This window comes from Lampris incognitus, chromosome 7 (genome assembly GCF_029633865.1).
Source record: "Lampris incognitus isolate fLamInc1 chromosome 7, fLamInc1.hap2, whole genome shotgun sequence".
Taxonomy (NCBI): Eukaryota; Metazoa; Chordata; class Actinopteri; order Lampriformes; family Lampridae; genus Lampris; species Lampris incognitus.
The window spans coordinates 38,345,687-38,369,075 of NC_079217.1; the positions used below are offsets into that span (position 1 = coordinate 38,345,687).

Consider the following 23,389-nt stretch of genomic DNA (forward strand, 5'->3'; position numbering starts at 1 on the left):
CTCGACACTGGAAGGGTAAGTGTCACTTCATGTTAGTTAAAGTTAGCATAAGCAGTGGGCAGTGTAATGTAATCGGCGACATAACTTGTATGTAGCGTTAGCTAGTCTGTATCTTCGATTAACCAAGACTTAACTACATTATCACTGTGTGAATGGATTTCAAAAGGCACCACCTCATACACTAAATTACACCTTTATGATAAACCTTTATGATAACAGCAGTTACTGTAAAACGCTTTGTTCAGCAAAGCGTTTTAAATGGATGGGACGTAGTCGGGTGACAGAGGGTAATCGCTCTTTTTCCCTAAAACATAAGTAAATAGAAAATGTCCAGTCACGTTTTAGTGAGCAACAGGTTTAGTTCTTTTATCTAAGCCTTTGTTAGCCCCGCAAAATCCACGCCATAATGCACAAGTCGAACTTGCCTTTTAGCATAATAAAATTGTCAGATACTGTAATAAAACCCTGCTAAATAAATAATATATTAACATTAGTAAGTGTTGTATTCTGTACCTGATATGAAGTGGTCACTACCCAAGCGGAATCTGTTGCTTGTGGGGTCCCATCGCTCAGTTTTCTTCTGTTCGCTTCTAGCACGTTTCATGGCAGTAATCCATTTATGTCGTTTTTCGGGATCTTTAGAAATCCGATAAAATGCCCTCCCTTTTACTTGTCCGCAACTGTTCCGGCATCCTGGCACACAACAGCTATCCGCCATATTCACTGTATAAACACAGCAGGCGAAGACATTTGCTGCAAGCTAGCAGTCATTTGCCCAGCAATAGGCCCGCTTTCCTGCCAAAATGGCGGTGTTTTGAATTTGACTATTGCGTGACATCAACTACTGGAGCTCTATAGCTTCCAAGCCCGGACGCCTTCTGGCAAAAAGTCCTGAAGGAAAGCCAGTCAGAGGCATGCGAACAATTTTGTCACATGGAAGTTCCGCTCTGGCAAAGCAATGATTGCTGGTTGACATAAAACGCATCACTACGCATAATGTCCGGTGCACCAGCGCAGGAATGCAGCGCAGGAATGTCACCCCAGATACCAGATTTAAAGTGTAACTTGTCCCCTCAGTCTGAGCCTAACTCCACCAACCGCATAAAATGCTAAAAAGTGAGCAAAGTATGGAGAGGGGAGGAGGGGTGGATGTGTGGAGCAGGAGCATGGGCAGGAGTAACTGGGGAAATTTGCAAGAGGGGCCTGGTGCGAGTCATTGGCTCACCGCCATACACTGCCGTAGCCAGTTCCCTCCACCGATCCGCCTTCCGGCACATCATGTTATACCCCTCAAAGATGCCCTGACCACCATGATGCGGATACACCGCAGACGGAACAGGCCCCACAAGGTGTGCCGCGGCTTTCAGGTAGTGGAGAGGGGCGGGCAATGGGGCGACTGCTCCCCCAGCCGCAGTGCGAGCCAGCCCAACCGACCCAGTTGTCCGGTGGTGCTTCTACAGCTGTCAAAATCACAAGTGCGAACCATTGCACCAAAATTGAAAATGATGGAATAATATAACTGTAAACTGAGAAAAATTCAAAAAGGTTGGTAGAAAATGTAATAAAGGCGCAAGGTTAGCGAGTAAACTCATTTGAATGATGAGTCTCGATCAGCATATATTTAAAAATGACCACGGTTTCACATACACTGAAGGGCAGCGCTGTGAGAGGTGGGTCGCCCACTTCTGATTAGAGGGCGTTAACGTTCTTTTTTTTATTATTTCATTACGTAGATAGTTAAATTACGTATGGCTGTTCAGGCACTGCAGAAACAGTGAGGGAGACAGCTAGGAAGGTACTTGGTGTGTCATCAGGACAGAGGAAGGAAGACAAGAGACTTGGTGGTGGAATGAGGAAGTACAGTACAAGGAGATGCAGCGAAAAGTGAACAGAGGTGGAAAAGGCATATGGTGAGTTGTATGACAGGTTAGACACTAAGGAAGGAGAAAAGAGCTTGTACCGATTGGCTAAACAGAGGGACCGAGATGGGAAGGATGTACAGCAAGTTAGGGCGATCAAGTATAGAGATGGAAATGTGCTGACAAGCAAGGAGAGTGTGTTGAGAAGGTGGAAGGAGTATTTTGAGGGGCTGATGAATGAAGAAAATGAGAGAGAAGGTTGGATGATGTGGGGATAGTGAATCAGGAAGTGCAGTGGATTAGCAAGGAGGAAGTGAGGGAAGCTATGAAAAGGATGAAGAGTGGAAAGGCAGTTGGTCCTGATGACGTACCTGTGGAGGCATGGAGATGTTTAGGAGAGATGGCAGTGGGTTTTTTAACTAGACTGTTTAACACAATCTTGAAAGCGAGAGGATAAATGAGGAGTGAAGAAGCATACTGGTACAGATTTTCAAGAACAAGGGCGATGTGCAGAACTGTAGCAATAAAGTTGATCAGCCACAGAATGAAGATATGGGAAAGAGTAATAGATGCTAGGTTAAGAAGAGGGGTGACGATTAGCGAGCAGCAGTATGTTTTCATGCCACGAAAGACCACCACAGATGTGATGTTTGCTTTGAGAATGTTGATTGAGAAGTATAGAGAAGGCCAGAAAGAGTTGCACTGTGTCTTTGTAGATTTAGAGAAAGCTTATGACAGAGTACCGAGAGAGGAGGTGTGGTATTGTATGAGGAAGTCAGGAGTTGCAGAGAAGTATGTAGGAGTGGTGCAGGATACGTATGAGGGAAGTGTGACAATGGTGAGGTGTGCGGTTGGAATGACGGATGGGTTCAAGGTGGAGGTGGGATTACATCAAGGATCGGCTCTTAGCCCTTTCTTGTTTGCAATGGTGATGGACAGGTTGACGGACAAGATCAGGCAGGAGTCTCCATGGACGATGATGTTCGCGGATGACATTGTGATCTGTAGTGAGAGTAGGGTGCAGGTTGAGGAGAGCCTGGAGAGGTGGAGGTATGCACTGGAGAGAAGAGGAATGAAAGTCAGTAGGAGCAAGACGGAATACCTATGCGTGAATGAGAGAGAGGACAGTGGAATGGTCAGGATGCAAGGAGTGGAGGTGACAAAGACATCTGAGTTTAAATACTTGGGGTCAACTGTCCAAAGTAACGGGGAGTGCAGTAGAGAGGTGAAAAAGAGAGTGCAGGCAGGTTGGAGTGGGTGGAGAAGAGTGTCAGGAGTGATTTGCGACAGAAGGGTACCAGCAAGAGTTAAAGGGAAAGTTTACAAGATGGTTGTGAGACCAGCTATGTTATATGGTTTGGAGACATTGGCACTGACGAAAAGACAGGAGGCGGAGCTGGAGGTGGCAGAGTTGAAGATGCTAAGATTTTCACTGGGAGTAACGAAGAAGGACAGGATTAGGAACGATTATATTAGAGGGACCGCTCAGGTTGGACGGTTTGGAGACAAAGCAAGAGAGGCAAGATTGAGATGGCTTGGACATGTGTGGAGGAGAGATGCTGAGTATATTGGGAGAAGGATGCTGAATATGGAGCTGCCAGGGAAGAGGAGAAGAGGAAGGCCAAAGAGGAGGTTTATGGATGTGGTGAGGGAAGACATGCAGGTGGCTGGTGTGACAGAGGAAGACGCAGAAGACAGGAAGAAATGGAAACGGATGATCCGCTGTGGCGACCCCTAACGGGAGCAGCCGAAAGTAATAGTAGTAGATTTAGAGAAAGCATACGACAGGGTGCCGAAAGAGGAGGTGTAGTATTGTATGAGGAAGTCGGGAGTTGCAGATAAGTATGTAGGAGTGGTGCAGGATATGTATGAGGGAAGTGCGACAATGGTGAGGTGTGTGGTTGGAATGACAGACGGGTTCAAGGTGGAGGTGGGATTACATCAAGGATCGGCTCTGAGCCCTTTCTTGTTTGCAATGGTGATGGACAGGTTGACAGACGAGATCAGGCAGAAGTCGCCGTGGACGATGATGTTTGCAGATGACATTGTAATCTGTAGCGAGAATAGGGTGCAGGTTGAGGAGAGTCTGGAGAGGTGGAGGTATGCACTGGAGAGAAGAGGACTGAAAGTTAGTAGGAGCAAGACGGAATACCCATGTGTGAATGAGAGGGAAGACAGCAGAATGGTAAGGATGCAAGGAGTAGAGGTGATGAAGGCATATGAGTTTAAATACTTGGGGTCATCTGTCCAAAGTACAGAAGAGAGGTGAAGAGTACAGAAGAGAGGTGAAGAAGAGAGTGCAGGCAGGGTGGAGTGGGTGGAGAAGAGTGTCGGGAGTGTTTTGTGACAGAAGGGTACCAGCAAGAGTTAAAGGGAAGGTTTACAAGATGGTTGTGAGACCAGCTACTATGTTATATGGTTTGAAGACAGTGGCACTGACGAAAAGACAGGAGGCGGAGCTGGAGGTGGCACAGTTGAAGATGCTAAGATTTTCATTGGGAGTGACAAAGAAGTACAGGATTAGGAATGATTATATTAGAGGGACTGCTCAAGTTGGACGGTTTGGAGATAAAGCAAGAGAGGCAAGATTGAGATGGCTTGGACATGTGTGGAGGAGAGATGCTGAGTATATTGGGAGAAGGATGCTGAATATGGAGCTACCAGGGAAGAGGAGAAGAGGAAGGCCAAAGAGGAGGTTTATGGATGTGGTGAGGGAAGACATGCAGGTGGCTAGAGGAAGATGCAGAAGACAGGAAGAAATGGAAACGGATGATCCGCTGTGGCGACCCCTAACAGGAGCAGCCGAAAGTAGTAGTAGTAATTTAATTACGTAGATAAGCTCCAACCGGTCGACTCTATGTCAGCATTGACCTTGCAAGGTTCAGGGCTGATTTAAAACTGTAGATGGCGTGTTGAGCCATTTTCAATCCATGCCACGCCGATTTTTATAAATTTGGTAAAAATTGTCAATATTACCAGCATTGATGTGTTTCATGACCGTACAGTCATGTCATTCATTTTAAAGCTCAAAAAAAAAATTTAAGTATTTAATACCTCTTTAAAACTCCGGTACACTGTGAACTACAGAGAAATGTACGTGGCAATGATAGGCTTCATCATTGCGTGAACTCGTTTGGCAAGGGCTTGAATGTCATGGAAATTCATATTATATGTAAAATGTCCCGTATTCTAGCTTTAAATGTTCGAAATGTCAATATTGCGCAGCCAGATAGTGCAATCACACTTGGCTTAGAGGTTTAAATATTCACCATCTGGTTAACATATACTGCTAGACTTCATGCAGATATCAGAAACAGACAGCACCAACCATGTTAACAGACATTCTGAACTGCAACGGAGGAAGAACAAAAACGTGTTTTGTAAAAAGAAATCTTTGGACATTATAGTATGTTAAATGCTTATTTGGTTACATCTTTCATGGAATTTTCTGGTTATTCAAATCGCATTTCTAAATTAGAAAACCACAGAAAAAATTTCTATTCTTTGATGTAAGCTGCAAAACTGTTAACATAATTTGTATTATACAGATGATCTGTCTAAAGCTGGGATCAAATTACATGATATTTTTGTCTTTCACGATGGTCACCATGTCAGATTAGGCAATCATAGTACCATAAATTCTTGCCCTGTCTTGGTCAGGAGACTGGCAACACTACAAGTATGACAGCGACCAATCATCATATGTATGCTGCCTTTCACGATCTTGCACGAGTTCATAGGTCATCTGGGAGGAGGGTCAAAAAATTGTCAATCATGGCTCCAGAAACGCTATGTGTGATGCTGGCAGTCTTGTGTTCTGAACTGAAAGGAAAAATGATCGTGGACGCTGTTGCTGCTAGTGCTACCAGGAATGATAACTTAGCATAGCTTAACCCGCTACTCACTGGATTGGTGAAGTGCCTCCGCTATTTCTCACCAACATTTAGCCAATCTTTTTGACTCTGTCATGAACCTCCTTTGAGGAAGGGTCAAAAAGGCAGGAGTATTGATTCCACTGCTCAACGAACCTTTCCTCGGTTTCGTTGTTCCACCTGACAGCAGCAAGCATAGCATTGCTTTCTCTTCGCCATGTTTCGTCAGGGTGTGGTGGGGCATCCCAGACACCACATCGCTGTTCTTCAATTACGTCACACTACACAGGGTAAAGACGCCCGTTCGTAGTTCCCCAAGTTCATAATTGGGCCGATGCTGGAAATTTGTTGGTGACGTCAAATCGGGCTGAAATCGTGTAGTCTGACCCAGACATAAGTAGGGATGGGGGGGAATCGATTCACGTAAGAATTGCGATTTTTATCTTTTATGATTCTGAATAGATTCACAATCTCTAAAATTTATTTTTTAAAACGTTTTTTTTTCCAGTCTTAAGTAGGCTCCTTGCTGCTGGCAATGTTGACTTGCCGCACACCTGTTCTGGCTTGCAGAAAACACGACAGTGGCTAGTCAGTCGCTGCTAACATTAGCTCTTGGTAGCCTTTCTAAAAATGGAGCAGCAACAAATTCAGCCAGTCCCATCATCATTGAAGGCAAGCGTTTGGGCACATTTTGAATTTTACAATCTCCCGAGGAAGAAGGAGCTGATATCGATTTCCCCTCAGGGATAAATAAAGTATTCTGATTCTGAGGGTCCACGGTGGTGTAGCGGTCTAAGCATCGGCTTTGTGTCGATGCAGTTGCCCACTGGGGACCGGGGTTCGCGCCTCGGCCTCGTCAGATCCGACTATGGCCGGATTCGATGAAGCGGCAATAATTGGCAATGCTGTCTTCGGGAGGGGGGTGGAGTCGGCTTGTGTTCGTCACATGAATGCGTCTCTGGGTGTGTCGGAAAAAGTAATGATTCAGCCTGGATTCGCCTTGTCACATAAGTGGCGAGGCGTCTCCTTCGAGACTGCCGGCCGGAGAGATGCAGTTGGCGAACGCATACAGTATGAGGGTGGGTGTTTGAATTAGAATAGAGAGTGATTGACCACTAAATTGGGAGAAAAAGGGAAAAATCAGAAATACATTTAAAAAAAAAAAGGATTCTGATTCTGATGATTCTGACATGACTCATTCAATATTCAAGATTTGCAAAACGAAAGTTAAGTATTTCGGGAACACTACAAATGTTAGGGCTTACATCATACGCCCCAAGTTGAAAGAAGTGGAACAACGACCTCCTGCAACATTAACAAACAACCAACACACACTGTACCACTTTACCAAACTCCCAGCCAATTCTCAACAGGCAAAAAAAAACCCAAAAAATACATCCATTGCCTGTTTCATTTGAGAACACTGGCGCCCCTACATGAAGGCTTTAGATTTATTGAGCCAAAGTACGAAATATCATCGCGTCGGTTTTTTCACTAAGAAAGGTTAGGTTTGCCTTTGTGTGTTCACATTATTGCAATCAATTGATATAACTTTTCAAATATAAAAACTACATAATCTTATACATACTTTAGTCTGCTTTCATGCCATAATTTGCCACACCGCCTTTCTTAGCGCACAGCAGACTGGAGTAGATCCTGAAATTAGCACCGCTATGTACCAAATCTAGAATCGATTTTGAATCAGGAATCCTTTTGAATAGAAAATCGATATTGAATCGAATCATGACTCCATGAATCAAAATCGAATCAAATCGTGAGATTCCGAAAGATTCCCACCCCTAGGCATCAGGAGTGTATCTGGTGGTCAGAGCCCAGCTAGTGCAATTTCAAAATTTTGTTATTGTCTGTAATTCATAAAAATAACAGACACAGCCAGCAAGTGGTTCATCATTTTTCAAGGCAACGGTGATGATTAAAGTGACAATCCTGACAATTTACATGCAAACAAATGTCCTTTTAATATTTTCTATCACTGTTGTATTTAAGGCAAAAGGCCCTCCATCAATATCTAATTTGTGAACTCTTTTGTAGATGGTAATTTTCATTGTTACTGTCCATATGGACTTTCCTTGGAAAATGAATATACCACTGCAGCCAAATACACAAAAATAAGGCTAGAGGTAGCCTTTTTGAATGATTTGGCATATCTAACAAGTAGATATAGCAGACTGAGCTTGTAGCAGACCTTTATGAATGGATAGTTCGACTTCAATGCCTTTGTTTGGCGATGGATAAGAGGTGCTGACACAGCAACACTACTACTACTACTACTACTACTACTACTAATACTTTTGGCTGCTCCCATTAGGGGTCACCACAGCGGATCATCTGTTTCCATCTCTTCCTGTCCTCTGAATCTTCCTCTGTCACGCAACCACCTGCATGTCCTCCCTCATCACATCAATAAACCTCCTCTTTAGCCTCCCTCTTTTCCTCTTGCCTGGCAGCTCCATCTTCAGCATCCTTCTCCCAATATACCCAGCATCTCTCCTCCACACATGTCCAAACCATCTCAGTCTCTCTTGCTTTGTCTCCAAACCATCCAACCATTTATTCGGGTTTGGGACCGGCACTAAGAATGCACTGGCTTGTGCATCCTCAGTGGCTGGGTTGCTGACACAATAACACTGTTGACTCCATTTCATATTAAGCATTTAAACACTGCAGTTACCAATATAACCATGGGCATCAGTAAATAAAAATCAAAAAGGACAATCTTTAATATTGTAGCTCTGATCATATTTACTTTTGTTTTGTTTTTTTGTTTGTTTGGTTTTTTTTGGGGGGGGGGGTTCTTTCATTGTCTTGCTTAAGGACACTGCAGCAACACAGATGTCTGTTGTCATATGGATCAGACCACCAGACCATCCCTGTGATAAGATCATCCCACTGATCAATATGCCTCACTGCTGTCCATTCGGTTCTCATGGGCATCCTTAATGGAATATTGTCACCTACTCTTAAACCAAAGAGCTATTAGGCCTACCCAAAGAAAGATAAGAGCACTGGATAAGTTTCTAGTGTTGTAATTGAAGGATAACAAACCAACCACACGTTACATGGAGACAATAACCGCTAAACTTATATCTAGGCAAAGCCAAACTACCTATATCATAGTAGTAGGACAGTATCATAAGTCCTGCTTTTATTTATAATGGCTGATTTTCATCAAGAGAAGATGTACTTGCGATATGAAAACATCCAGTATTTGAACAGTGGCTGTCACAAAATGAATTTATGCGTGTAATTTTGTTTGTGTAAGCACATGCAGCAACCTACCATTCTCCAGTAGACCTGGTAAAATATGCTTTTGAAGTGACAGCATATCGTTGCAAAACTCTGAATACAATGCCTGTGGAATTATCAGATACAAACTTTAATAGTGTAAAGACTGCAAACTGCCCTAAAGTAGACAAATCCTTCTGGCTTATTATTAGCTACCTAGCAGATGCATCCAAGTCTCTTTTGATGAGACTGTACTGCAGAATATCATCCACCTCCATCCGACAATGGAGAGTTGCTCAGCTATTTCTGACTAGTCAGCAACTCTCATTGCATTGCACTTAAAGGTAGACTATAAACCCAAGCAACATATGGTACATTTTATCTGACCACTGGCACCCTTATCCATATTCATATTCCTCTAAGCTTCATGTAAAAGCAGCCTTCTTTTCTTCTGATATTCATGAGCATCTGGGAGATTCTGAAATCCCGGCGCTACTCTATGAAAATCATGAGCCAACTGCTCTTTCGATGACCACAGTCAACAGATGACAAGGGCTGTCTTTCATTCTCTGACCATCATCTGCTGTCTTTTTGTCCCTCTCCAATCTTTCCTCTGTTTCAGTCATTCACTCACAAGTACACACACTCATACATTCACAAGGGGGAACATGACATGCCCTGAGGGCTCGCCAATGTGTCACTATTACTTTTCATTGTCTTTGTACTTTTCTACTAGAGGTTGTGCCCATGCGCACATAACCACAAATATAAAACATTCCAGACAGAACAACATCATCATAATCACCCCCCATATCACTTGATCCATAAATGACCAGGCGTTCCAATCAATACAGTCGTCAAGTCCTCTGAGGAACATCTCTGGAGAGTTGAGAGACAGCACTAACTGGCCCGAGTTTATTTTGGCATCAAATGCCACTGTGAAATTAAATGGAAGGTTCTCTGGACTGTGTTGCACAGCAGCAAATGACCTGTGTCTGCCTTTCTGTGTGTATGTCAACAAGGAGACAGAAGTGGAGCCCACACACTCAGCTGCCATAACACACCTTTATTCGTGCCACAGTCAAAGGCTCTTTGTCAAGTAAAAAAAAACTGTTTTGTTGGAGCCGTTAATGCATGCGAACCCAGGATACTTATGTTTATTATTATTTGTTTTCCGTCCAGCACCCATCATAACTGATGTGCGTTATTACATTGCTGTGATCGAAGGGAAACACCTTGAAACAAACCAGGCAACAACTAGGCTAGTACTGGAAATCTTACTGGTAATGCTGTGTTCAAATGCTTCAAATGCATCACTGTGTCTCTTTCACCTACCAACTTTCTTTGATACTTTCAACATCATCGCTGTACACCGGCGATGCTCCCAAAGGTCAAACAGCAATTGTTTTAAAATGTTTAGACCTTTTAGGTCAATGAAAAAGAAGAAAAACTTGGAAAACATAAGCAATCCCTTTCCTGTGTTGTCTCATAACCTGTTCAACAGAGAACAAATAGGCCTGAATGAAAACGCTAAGTTCTAGTTGTCACAGGACAAGTTATTAGTTTGTAATACAAGGTTGATCGTTAGCATTGGGATATTTTGTATTAATTCCACAATTGATAATGTCATCATTGCTCCAGTCACCGTTTCAAACAACCAGCATATACTCAAAAGACGCCTACTCTATGCAAAGGCATCTATCCACACTCAAAATGCATTAGGACATCCTATACACTACAATTGTTGACTTCTAAAAAGCATCCTGGCCAGCTGGAGTAAATGAAAATGCATTAAGCAAAATATCTGGATTAAAAGAAATGGTATACAACGCTTAAATACCGCTTTGACACGCACTACTAACCTTACCATAACAGGAGTTGGCAATTAAGCAGAGCTGTGGGTCTCATTTAGCCCTACTAATCACTCAAAATTGAAATACACTATTTGTCTTTTACGTCTTTAACTTATCAATATTGTTCGTAAAATGACCGAGCAACAACGTTAAATACTCCGGTAACCCATACAATTACCCGTCGTGTTGTTGATTTAACGTTATCCTAGGCGCTACAAGCCTCTAACCAACACCTGGAGTGTTGGCGTAAAACTTGTGTCGGAAATGTGTGAGAAAACAAAATACACAAACAGCAAATGATTTTGTTTGATAAGTTAGCTAACGTTAGCTTCGTTACTCAATTTGAACCCCCCTCTATCGTTTCCATCTCCCGTCAGTTACCCTTTTCTCCGTCCTCTACACTATGCCACATATCCTCTGGGCAAAGCCCATCTCGTTTTCTTTTCATATCAGGGCTTGCCAACATTTAAAATATACTCTGTCTTGAGTAAAATATGCCCGGAAAGAGGGGTGAGTACTGATGCCCCGTGTCTACTTGACACCCCCGCACTAAGCAGCAGTGTCATCAAAAGCGAGCTGGCTGTTGTGTCTCTGCCGAGCCTAAAGGCCCCGGCGTCATCCTGGGCAAGAGGACTGAGGAACTGTCGCTACAGCCGAGAAACTGGAAACACAACGATGACAACTCGTCATGAATTCCCTCCAGAGGCCGTACATCAGCCGTCTTACCTTGGCTTTGGTAATGATGTGCGTGGCTAGCTTTACAACCGCGAAATTTCCCTTGCCGATGGTCCGCTCAATTTCGTAGAAACCCACTCGGGCTGGGGGGGCCCTGGTGGCCGAAGGGTGGCCCGGATTAGTGATGCAGCCCGCGGCCGGGCCGGTTCGACTGGAGTGGCTGATAGCGGAGGGTGGCTGCGTTCGGTTCTGGGAGCCCATGCCGTGTGTCGGTCGGGTAGAGTGCGTAATCCCGGCCGCAGCGGACCCAGCTGCACCTCCGCTCGACACGGCCGCCATCTTCTTGCCTCTCTGCGGGAACAACAACCAGCCTTGCGCAGCGCGCAGCGCGGACACGCCCCCCTTAACGCGTCATTTTACGTGACACGCTCCTCTGCAGCGCCCTCTCCAGGTTGTTACCATGGCAACTGCGAGCGTAACAAATGACTTCATCCACAGTAACGTATTGCGGTTGCCTTGACGACAACCAAATGCGCATTATCAGTCAGGTTCCCAGGATTCGGCGATCCCTTCGCAACCCGCCGCACTCTGTATTTCACAGCTTCATGATGTTTTATCACACGTACACTGGTTCCAGCTTCAATTCAAACCGTACGGGTAAAAACTTAAGGCAGACATTTTCAATACCCCTTTCACACGGGCCAAAAAACCCCGCTAACATCCGCCTTTGGTCAATGCAACATTGACCACCAAAGGCGGATGTTAGCGGGGGGGGGGGGTTGGCCAGTGTGTAATTTTGCACTCCATCTTGGCGTGATAGCCGAGCACATAAAAAAGAAGAAAAAAAAGATTATTTGGCGAGAACGTTTGCCTGATCATTTTGGGCGAGAATGTGCAGCGCTCTTTTCTATAGACACGACTGTGTCCTGTCTATCAAACACCAGCCATTTGACTTGTTGCCTATGGGTATAAAATACTGAATGAATTGATTTGCTTGTAGATAATGCTTTCAACTTGTTTATTATTGTTGTTGAGTGGTTACTCCATATATCCTGTATGATTTTTGCATGGCCCCAGAAGTGTCTTTGACCGTCTTAGACTAGAGAAGTGAATGTTTCCAGTAAAACCAGCGACACAGTTAAAAGCAACGAAGATAAAGCCTGCATAATTACGTGTTAACTGTGAATATTACTACTAAATGTATCTCTCTCAATTTCAAATTCAAATGGCTTTATTGGCATGACGTAACAATGTACATATTGCCAAAGCAAGTGTCCAAACATTGGGGGGGGAAAGCCACTTGGAAAACAACATTGAAAACAAACACACTACAACAAAGAAACATAGTACAGCAAAGAAACATAGTACAAAACAAAAGAACATACTGTCATCGAATACAGCAGCAACAACTTGTGTCAGGTGACTGTCACTCACTGTCCCTCATTTTATGGCAGGCAGCCACATAGGCTGCTGCTAATTTACAGCTCTTTGGGTCTTCCCCTGGTAGGACTGGTAATTTTTCTTCATCTGATAGGTTAAGAAAACCTTTTGTTATTAGTTCGAATTGTTTAAAATGTGCTTCTCTAAGATGTTTATATTTTCACATTTGGTGAAGAAGTGTAGCTCATTTTCAGGCTCACTGAGGGTGCAATGACAGCACAGCCTTAGTTCTGCAGGGAGCCAAGTTTTCCTGTCTCCCCTTTTCAGTAGCAAGGCTGTGCTCACTCAGTCTGTACTTTGTCAAGGTTCTTTTTAGTTGTTGATCAGTCACCATGCTCAAATAACCTGCTATGGTGTACTCTCTCTCTCTCTCTCTCTCTCTCTCTCTCTCTCTCTCTCTCTCTCTCTCTCTCACACACACACACACACACACACACACACACACACACACACACACACACATTCAGGCACAAGTCACAAATGAGGAGAAGAAGAATACAAGTCAAACACCGAGAATGCTAATATCTGCATCTAGGCCAATGCAAACGTTCACCCTCTGGAACTGAGGAAAAAAAGGAAAAAGTGGAGATTATTAAGAATGACCAAATTATTCATCCAATAGCCTGTCCTTGCCATCACCTCACTAATAATTTATTTAGCCTAAATTGCCAATGTTTTGATCAATGAACACAGCCCTTGGACTACCTACCTTTAATTGTTGTTGTTGTTGTTGTTGTTCTTCTTCTTCTCATTATTATTGAATACCCACTGGGAATTTCAGTGACAGTAGATGGAAACAAATGCCCCTTTTCGTAGCATTTAGAATAATATCCATAAATATTCAAATCATTAATGCTTTGCGTCTGTGAATGTGCGAAACTTATTCTATTCTATTCTATTCTACGTCCACCTTCTGGCTTCTTCAAAAGTTGAAGACAGTGCCACTACACGGCTGAAAAGAGTTCCTACAGCCTGTGTCTCTTAACCAGTTGACAGCATGTAGGAGCTGTCTCTCATCCAGTTGATGGCATGTAGTAGCTAAAACAATGTCGAAGTCCATGTGATTTCGGGTTTTTCTTATGTCACCTGTCCAAAACCTTACAGCAATGATCACTGTAATTGACAAAAAAAAATAATTGAAAGGAGGATTTGAATGTTTGAACGGATGCTAATGTAAATCAGAGTACATTTGGATTGGTAAAATTCTCTCTCATTTTATTTTATGTATAAAGCTTGATGCTTTTCTAACCCACTGAACTGGCAGTGGGATTCAATATACCTACCTATTTTACCTCCCTTTTTTTCTTTATCATCTTAAGTCACGACTTCAGCGTCCAGTATTTTCTTCATTATACCTATTTATTTATTTTGTTTTTCCTTTTTGTTGCCTTTCTTTTTTTCTTCTTTTTTTGAGTGATATCTGTAAGTATTAGAAGCCGGAGTAAACCATTAGTAAACCGGAGTCAAATTCCTTGTACGCATAAAGCACACTTGGCCAATAAAGTTGATTATAATTCTGATTTTGACCATTTTGGTTACAGGATCCAGACTACAACCCGTTTAACTCTAGAAAGCCTGGTGCAGTGTCTAAACAATAAACGGATTGGTCGACACTCGATTAAGAAAGTCACGATTTCATAGAAATTGTTTTCTAAATGTACCGTGCAGTACTTTGACGTGCCAACCCTTCACTCAGCGTGAGAGATGACGTCATCACGTTGCGCTGGGTTTGGTTTGTTTACTGCCTCAGAACCTGGAGGTGGGGCGGACGCTACTGACACATCCACCTGACACATCCTGGCTATCAGCAAGACAGGGACAACACTTCCACCGTGTCTGTGAGCTGGAAATACAGGATGTGACATTAGTTTATCATCCTGCGCAAAGTCCCAAAACGCTAGCAGATGCCTTATTTTCGACAAGACTCGCTTCGCTCGGTGGATACCCCCTTTCAAATTGTGAAATTGTTTTGCCAGCGTCCGAATCAACGGTGCTAAGCTAGCCCAAGGAAGAATAACTGAGGACCTTTTGGTGTCTCAACTCAAATTCTCGAATTTGTCACATAGCTTACTTAAGTCAGTGAAATACGAGACAGTCATTAATAACTAATGTAAACAAAAATTTTAGTATGTCAGTTGGCTAGCGGCCCGTTTTGTCGTTTCGGAAATCGGTACAGTCGAGTTAGCCAGCTCGCCTAGCCAAGTCATTGTTGGATGGTGAAGCACGGGGGTTATTTGTCGCTTGTGTTGCCGGTAAGGGGTTGGAGAACAGAGGATATCTGTCGCCAGTCTGGGAGGACGTCGCCAAGTACACGACTCAAGAGATGGTGTTAATGAGCTGTTGGAAATCTCGGCATAAATCGAACTCTGAAGCCCGTCTCGGTCGGATTAAACCCGAGTTGGTGGTCCTGTTGTGGTTCTGCGTGACCGTGTTTGGATGCTGTACAGGCGAGATGGGGGAAACCAAGACGGTGGTGCAGAAAGACGCCGAGTTTGATGTCACCTACAATGACACGGTTACGAGTGACAACCAGACAATCTATGCTTTCAACCACACAGTCTCCAGAATTAAGGTAAATTTTGATTATAACTTCACTACAAGTTGTTTACAGGAAGCAACCTGAACCAGTAGACAGTTGTAACTGTTTTCTTGGGATATCCAACTCGATGCACTGTAATGGAGATGATGATATTCAGGACTGGGCAATAATCCATTACTATAATCCATTGTCTTTCAGTGGTATTTTATTAGAATAAAATTCAGATATTCTCATTTTGTGATGCACAATTTTGTCATGTTAATTAATGATACTGAGAGTCTGATACCTAAGATGTCTTACGAAGTGAAGTCTGGAATATTTCAGGGGGTATTATCTGACAACTAGTTTTGCTTTGATATTATATTTTACATTACCAATAAGATCAATGTCATAGATATCAGTTGAATTATTAAATATGGTGTATTTGCGTACGTAGTTAAGCTGATATTGTGATGGATATTGATATCGTGTTAAGTTCCTTATGATTATCATGATATTTTGCACATCACCTATGATCGTTCCTTTTCTCGATCTGTTCCTGCTTTCAATCTCAGACAGAGGGGGTGCGTGTATCGGTGGATGTGCTATCACAAGGGCTGGAGACCCCGATCCTCTTTGTGGTTCGGCAGAAGCAAGCTGTGCTATCCTTCCAGGTCCCCCTCATCTTGAGAGGCCTGTAAGTATCCACATTATTCACACTGCATTAGTGTGAGCACATCTCGGACAGAATGACGAGCTAAAAGGGCAAACAAAAAAGTCATCCTAAAAATAATTTGTTTGCATTTTAAAGTTGCTTTGGTGTCTCTGGACCCCTGGAATATCTCAGCCATTCTGTCTTGCTATTTTTCTCTGCTTCTCTGGAGTCCCGTTGCAACCACTTGTCCTTGGGCTGCTTTGTAGTTCTCACAAATGGTAATGTATAGAAACAATTGAGAACTTCTAGTTTACTAGTCAAGTCAAGTCAATTTTATTTGTATAGCCCAATATCACAAATTACAAATTTGTCTCAAGGGGCTATACAGCAACACAACATCCTGTCGTTAGACCCTCGCATCGGATAAGAACAACTCCCTAAAAAAAAAACCTTTAACAGGGAGAACAAATAGGAAGAAACTTCAGGGAGAGCAACAGAGGAGGGCTCTCTCTCCAAAGATGGACATGTTGTGTTTACACAATTTACAGAATACAACACTGAAAGAGGAAGTCCTGCTCAATAAATTATTTCTAAATGATTAGAAGATACATCCTAGGATGCACTGGGACACATCATCAATGATGTTTCCTGAGGTCCTTGGGTGTTTCCTGTCTTTCAGCATTATACATCTTCGCTCAGGCGACCCAGCCAGGGTTGATCAGGCCCTGGCCTGTGTCCCAGCAGCAGAGTCAGGAAAGAGGCAGGCAACATCACTGCTGACACATCACACCCTGGTCACAGCCTGTTCTAACTCCTCCCCTCTGATAGGCACTTCAGAGCACTTTTTGAGGGGCCGCTCTGAGATGGGCAGCAGAATACCCTTCACTCAATCTAGCAGTAACATATTACATGCCGAAATCCTTTGAGATCTGGGGAGGGTGGTGTTGAAACTGTTTGGTGCTGGGTTTTCTTTTCTTTTCTGTTTACCTTTACCTAGTGCTTTACCTGTGCCCCCGTCCATAGGGTTTAGTGGTTGTGTCAGGAAGGGCATCCGACATAAAATTTTGCCAAATCAGTATGCAGATTGACAAGACCATACCGAATTGGTCGAGGCCCACATTAACAATGGCCAGCATTGGTGCTGTGCCCTCACAGGGTCCTGATGGAAACTGTAAAATCTGCTGTGGTGGCCCCTGAAAAACAGGGGAAAAGCTGAAAGAAGAAGAATATGAAAGAACTCATATCCAACTCTACTTTAATTTCTTTCACTGAGCATGACTATATCTTCCTGAATCAGGGTTCTTTTGTATATACTACATATTCAGTATATGTGTACCACAGGTCTTTTTGCTATAAAATTTCAACAGTGGTTTATTGTGTTTCTATTACTGTCCAATGTGTGCTTTGGTGGAAGAACACTGGAAGAATAACAGATACAATAGAAATAGTTATAATGGCTAAATGTAAAAATTGGAATTCTATTGAAGTAATTGCTGCTTAGTCGTTCATATGTTCTACACCAGATTTACAAGAATACTCCCAACAATTTAGAAAGGCACATACGTTTCTGGGATAGCTCATGATCCTGACTGGGCTTATGCAGATTGGCGATCAGATCGTATATCGACGACTGGTTTTTCCTATGCCGATAGTAAGGAGATTTTAACTAATTTACTGTCAGAACTAAGATGTTAGAAAAATAATCTCTAGAATCTGCACCGTACTGTGCATTTAGAGATGTTTCTAGGGGAGCAGCGTGTCCGCCTGCTGAGCCTTGTTAATTAGCACGAGTGACGAGTGAATTTTAAATCCCTCATTACAAATGAGTTTACTGTCTCTTCCATGGATTTAACACCCCGCATCTCTGTTCTCCATATGCCTGCTCACCAAAACTTTGCTCTGCGCTCCATGAGAGTAGTTAACGTTATGGATATGATTTGGATTGTGATATTAAAGATAATAACATTGAATGGAACATGATGCTGTGATATTGTTGCACCAAGCATGAACACACAGACTTTTAAAAAGAGAGCCATTCTTTGAATAGTGGAGACATTGCTATTAAATAGAGTTTTTTTTATGTTTAAATATTTTAAATAAAATTGTCACACTCTTTTATAAATGTTTATTCATGTAACTTTAACTCTATTACTTGCATAAAGCTGAAAGGTTTGATTATTTCAAAGCTGCGTCAGACGCTGAGCCATGATCAAGATGATTATTTAGAATCTTTAATCCAAATTAAATTGTAACGTCAATAATAATTTAAAAAATGCTGAACACTGAATACATTATTTATTAATATAAACATACTACTACTACAAACCAGGTAAAACCCTTAATATTCCCAAATACAAGAGTTTATATTTTTCTTTGATACTAAGTCTAAATCGTCCATGCTGGCATTTCACTGGCGTGCTATAATGTAGCTCCCCCAAACCCCCTCTTACTCCCACCTCCTGGTGATCAGATTGCCTATCGGCAATCTCAAGTAGCCACAATGGGACCATATGAAAACAGAAACAATTGCCCAATCCTAATCCTGACCTTCTCTGCTTTTTGACATATATCAGGATGTTGAAACTAGTTGAGGAGATCTTGTGTGGATGGCAAAAGCCAGTTTCCTGAACACTAAAAATCCAAAATCTCATGAGGTTTTAGCACAAGCCTTTATTCGTATAACCAGCAGCACTTTTTCATTCTCTCAGTCATACACTTGGATTGCTTATTGGGAGTATCTGGCTTTTTTTTTTTTTTACTGTTCTTGCAAAACTTTGGGTCATGTGATAAGGCCATTGCATACAGAAGTGCAGAGATTTATATGTACACATAAAAACCTTGTAAAAGAGGAAAGTATAAAAAATGGTAGTAGCCATTTTTATTCTTGATAAAGTTTTGTGGGTATGCAGTTTGGGGGTAACTTTAATTCTGTGACCAAGTTTCACTCCTGAGGTTCTTCCAGGCTCAGTTCCCGTTTAATGAATGCTCTAATTTGGATAGACATGGCTAATTTATAATATATTAGCAACTTGATATAGTTATGTCATTGCAGCAGCAATTGTTAGTTTTTGTTTGTTTGTTTTTTTGGCTGTGGTGAGCATATGTTGCATTTTCACTGCATTTACATTTTAGTAGCTTTCTCAAGCAGCTTCTAAGCTCAGTGGTTGTTTAGGAAGACTTTAGTTCTTATTGCATTATTCGTTGTCGCTGTATTGTTTGAACTCTGCTTTTTGCTCACCAAGACTGACACAGATATCCACTACAGGAAAGAACAAGCTATCTAACATATCGTATGCTGACAGCTTTTCATAGTTTTTAGGCAGATTGCCTGTGAAATTCTGCTTAATAGCACATGATTTTATAGTAGGTTGGAAGTTCAGCTGTTTGCCAATAGTTTAGCTGTGTGGTCTCAGTCATACTGATGGCCCCTCTCTATAGTTATGCAACACTGGAGTGAATAAGCCAAAAAATTATGGTTGTGCATGCAGGTGATTGAGTTTGCCTCAGTAGGTTTTCAGTGGACTTAGGACTTTCAGTTCTTCTTTTAGGTTTCCTTGTTGCTGTACATAGATTAAAAAAAACAAAAAACATCCTTACCATAAATGAGCTACCCCAGGGTCATTGGAGAAGTAAAACCTCTGTTTCACATGGCCTTCGTGTGTCACATGCCTCGCATTTAAAAAATTCCTTTTTCAAGTAATTAGCCTTGGACAGTTCTGTTGTCAACTGAGACATATGTTGTGTGCAAGGCAGAAAAACTTCCTTGTTACATAGGTCAGGAGGTTTTTATTGCCTAAGTTCAGAGCTTACCAAAGATTACATCCTGGATAAATATTGATGGTTTAAAATAAACCTGAGGTTAAAACTACTTTAGCACCACTGTTTTTCCATTGTATGTTACTTCTGTAATTAACTACATTTAAAGTTCTTTAACTAATACCAGTCATTTTGTTCTTATTTGCTTCTTCTCCTTGTCAACTTGGATGATCCATTCTGTCTGTGATATGTGTCTCTAATCTCGTCCGTTTTATTCTCAAGAATAAAAAGTGTGTCCATGAATACTATAAATTCAAGGACACATGTCTATCTAGTTATGTCACGTCAGTTTAATAGGTTGGTAAACTATCAATTTAGGATTAAATTATTTTAATGGTAACTCCATCTCTCTCACACATTCTTATTTCTTTCCTCATTTTTCCTCCTCCCATTATGTCTTGATCTCTGTCTCTCACTCTTTCCTCAACATCTTTCCTAGGAAGCAAGCTTTCAGCCATACGTTTGGACACCGAAATGAGTTTAACAAGAGCCCTCCTTTCTGTATCTCTCTGTCCTCTCTTCTTCCTGCCAGATACCAGAGGAAGTATCCGTACTCCCATGTGGCCCGGACATTGTGTCAGCCTCCGGCCCGGGCTGCCTCTGAGATCCAGTACTTCTATATAGATGTGTCCACCCTCTCTACCCTAGGCACACACTACCTGCTCAGGGTCAGCCGTATTGAGAGCTTCACCTTGCAGTGAGTCATGAAGTTGTATAGTCACACATAAACATTTACTGTTACTCTTACCAGAATGATCACTGCCTAAACTGTCACTATAAGGCATTCATGATTAGAATACCCTTAACTGATTGTAAGTGTCTGGTGTATATTTTTCCATTTTTCCTTGATTACCAGGACAGACAAGAAATTTACCTTCACTGCCTCACCATCTCAGCCACAGGTATTTTAACTTTGTGTGTGTGTGTGTCTGTGTGTGTGTGCGTATGCGTGCATGTGAGAGAGCGTGAGAAAGTCTTCATACTTCTGTATGTGCCTAAGTGGTTATTTTAGTTGAAAAGTTAGGGCCAAGATTATATCATATATGGATTAAAATAGAAATTTTGAAAGTAGAAAAGTCAAGTTTATTTTTATAGATTTAAATCACAGTTGCAGTCTTGGAGCGCTTTACAGGAGAAAAACAAGTAGATACAGGAGATGACTATTGACAACACCCTCCAATCTGACACCACTGGTTTTCACTTTATATATACATACACTATATGGTCAAAAGTATGGGACACACCTCTTAATCATTGAATTCAGGTGTTTCATTCAGACCCATTGCCACAGGTGTATAAAATCAAGTGGCTAGCCATGCAGTCTGCATTTACAAAGATTTGTGAAAGAATGGGTCATTTTGAAGAGCTCAGTGAATTCAAGCGTGGTACTGTCATAGGATGCCACCTTTGCAATAAGTCAGTTCGTAAAATTTCTTCCCTGCTAGATATTCCACGGTCAACTGTAAGTGGTATTATTGAAAAGTGGAAGCGTTTAGGAACAACAGCAACTCAGCCATGAAATGGCAGACTACGTAAAGTCACACAGCGGGGTCAGCGAGTGCTGAGGTGCATAGTGTGTAAAAGTCGCTAACGCTCTGATGACTCAATAACTGCAGCATTCTAAACTTCCTCTGGCATTAACATCAGCACAAAAACTGTGTGCCGGGAGCTTCATGGAATGGGTGTCCATAGCCGAGCAACTGCATGCAAGCCTTACATCACCAAGCACAATGCCAAGCGTTGGATGGAGTGGTGTAAAGCACACTGCCACTGGACTCTTGAGCAGTGGAAACGTGTTCTGTGGAGTGATGAATTACGCTTCTCTGTCTGGCAGTCTGATGGATGAGTCTGGTTTTGACGGATGCCAGGAGAACGTTACCTGCCTGACTGCATTGTGCCAACTGTAAAGTTTGGTGGAGGAGGGATAATGGTATGGAGTTGTTTTACAGGGGTTGGGCTAGGCCCCTTTAGTTCCAGTGAAGGGAAATCTTAATGCCTCAGCATACCAAGACATTTTGGACAATTCTATGCTTCCAACTTGATGGGAACAGTTTGGGGAGGGCCCTTTTCTGTTCCAGCATGACTGTGCCCCAGTGCACAAAGCAAGGTCCATTAAGACATGGTTGGTTGAGTTTGGTGTGGAAGAACTTGACTGGCCCGCACAGAACCCTGACCTCAACCCCATCGAACACCATTGGGATGAACTAGAATAGAGATTGCGAGCCAGGTCTTCTCATCCAACATCAGTGCCTGACCTCACATATGGTCTTCTGGATGAATGGGCAAAAATTCCCACAGACACACTCCAAAATCTTGTGGAAAGCCTTCCCAGAAGAGTGGAAGCTGTTATAGCTGCAAAAGGGGGACCAACTCCATATTAATGCCTATGGATTTAGAATGGGATGTCATAAAAGTTCCCGTAATAGCCAGGTGCCCCAATACTTTTGTACATATAGTATATATATTTACGCAAGAGGATTTCTGTTTTTTGTTTTTATCTTTAAGTATGTGTGTGTCAAGACACTAATTCTGCTTTTCAACACTTGAGAGAGCAAAAAGAACCTTTTGTTTTGTGTTGGTTTCATCTGAAGATAATTGTCTAGGTTTTCATTCTTATACTTCTTAGATGTACATGATATCAGGTTTGGCTTTCTTTTTATGGTTTTTTTTTTCTGCCACAGCAGTTATCACACGCTCACATGGTGTGTAGAGAAACAGAAAATGTAGAGAAATGCTTCACTGTGGTGTTCGTTGGGATTCTGGCCTGTGCTGTCATTGTGTATTTTATCCCCGACCGTAATAACGTCATACTGTTTTTTCTTCCTTAATGTTCTCTGTTTGCCCCCTTTCTTACTCCCTCCCCCTGCACACCCCCCCTCACCTTACCCTCCTCTCAGTACTTTAAGTATGTCTTTCCTGATGGGGTGGATACGGTGATTGTCAAAGTCAGCTCAGAGATGAACTTCCCATGCTCTGTCATGTCTATCCAGGACATTCAGGTAAAGCTAACCCCAGTCACACACTAGTCCCTAGATGACCTCAACATACCACTGCTGCTGTCCTCCAGTGGCCCCCAGCTGGATGATCAGCAGACTCCTTCACTTCCTTCTCCCTTTTTTATTTTTCTGTTTTCTTACCTGCTTTTCTTTCATTGTTTTTTCTGTCTAATTCTTTGATTTTTTTTCCCCTCTTTTCTTTCTTCCTTTATTTTTTGGTCTTTCTGTTCTTTCTTTTTCTTTCTTCTATTCACTCTTTTCCCTCACTTTCTTTCTGTTCTTTCTCATTGCCTTTGATTTCTTTTTTTGTTTCCTCCTGCCGCTTTTCGCTTTTTTTCATCATTTCGTCACAACCTCACTTGTTTTGGTTATTGGTTTGTTTTTTTTCTGTTCTTTTTCTTTCTCTTTCTTCCCTTCATTTTAAACATTTATTTCTACTTTTCAAATTCACATAAATGG

The 23,389-nt window shown here is 42.2% G+C and overlaps 2 protein-coding genes across 7 annotated transcripts in view; one reads left to right on the top strand and one right to left on the bottom strand.

The window, feature by feature from the left end:
- The window catches only part of sik3 (SIK family kinase 3), a 96,583-nt gene extending 84,715 nt beyond the window's left edge, over positions 1-11,868 (bottom strand). For 4 of the 5 annotated variants that reach the window (XM_056283503.1, XM_056283506.1, XM_056283505.1 and 1 more), the window contains exon 1: positions 11,557-11,844. In XM_056283503.1, the coding sequence (XP_056139478.1) occupies positions 11,557-11,844 (288 nt within the window). Of the gene's footprint in view, positions 1-11,556 lie in introns of all 5 variants that reach the window. The other variant, XM_056283507.1, reaches the window with a different exon arrangement.
- A 2,849-nt stretch (positions 11,869-14,717) lies between these two features.
- sidt2 (SID1 transmembrane family, member 2) overlaps positions 14,718-23,389 on the top strand; it is a 28,129-nt gene continuing 19,457 nt past the window's right edge. For both annotated transcript variants that reach the window (XM_056283034.1, XM_056283035.1), the window contains exons 1-5: positions 14,718-15,517; positions 16,039-16,160; positions 20,467-20,631; positions 20,791-20,836; positions 22,832-22,933. In XM_056283034.1, the coding sequence (XP_056139009.1) occupies positions 15,269-15,517; positions 16,039-16,160; positions 20,467-20,631; positions 20,791-20,836; positions 22,832-22,933 (684 nt within the window). In that variant the 5' untranslated portion in view covers positions 14,718-15,268. The remainder of the gene's footprint in view (positions 15,518-16,038; positions 16,161-20,466; positions 20,632-20,790; positions 20,837-22,831; positions 22,934-23,389) is intronic.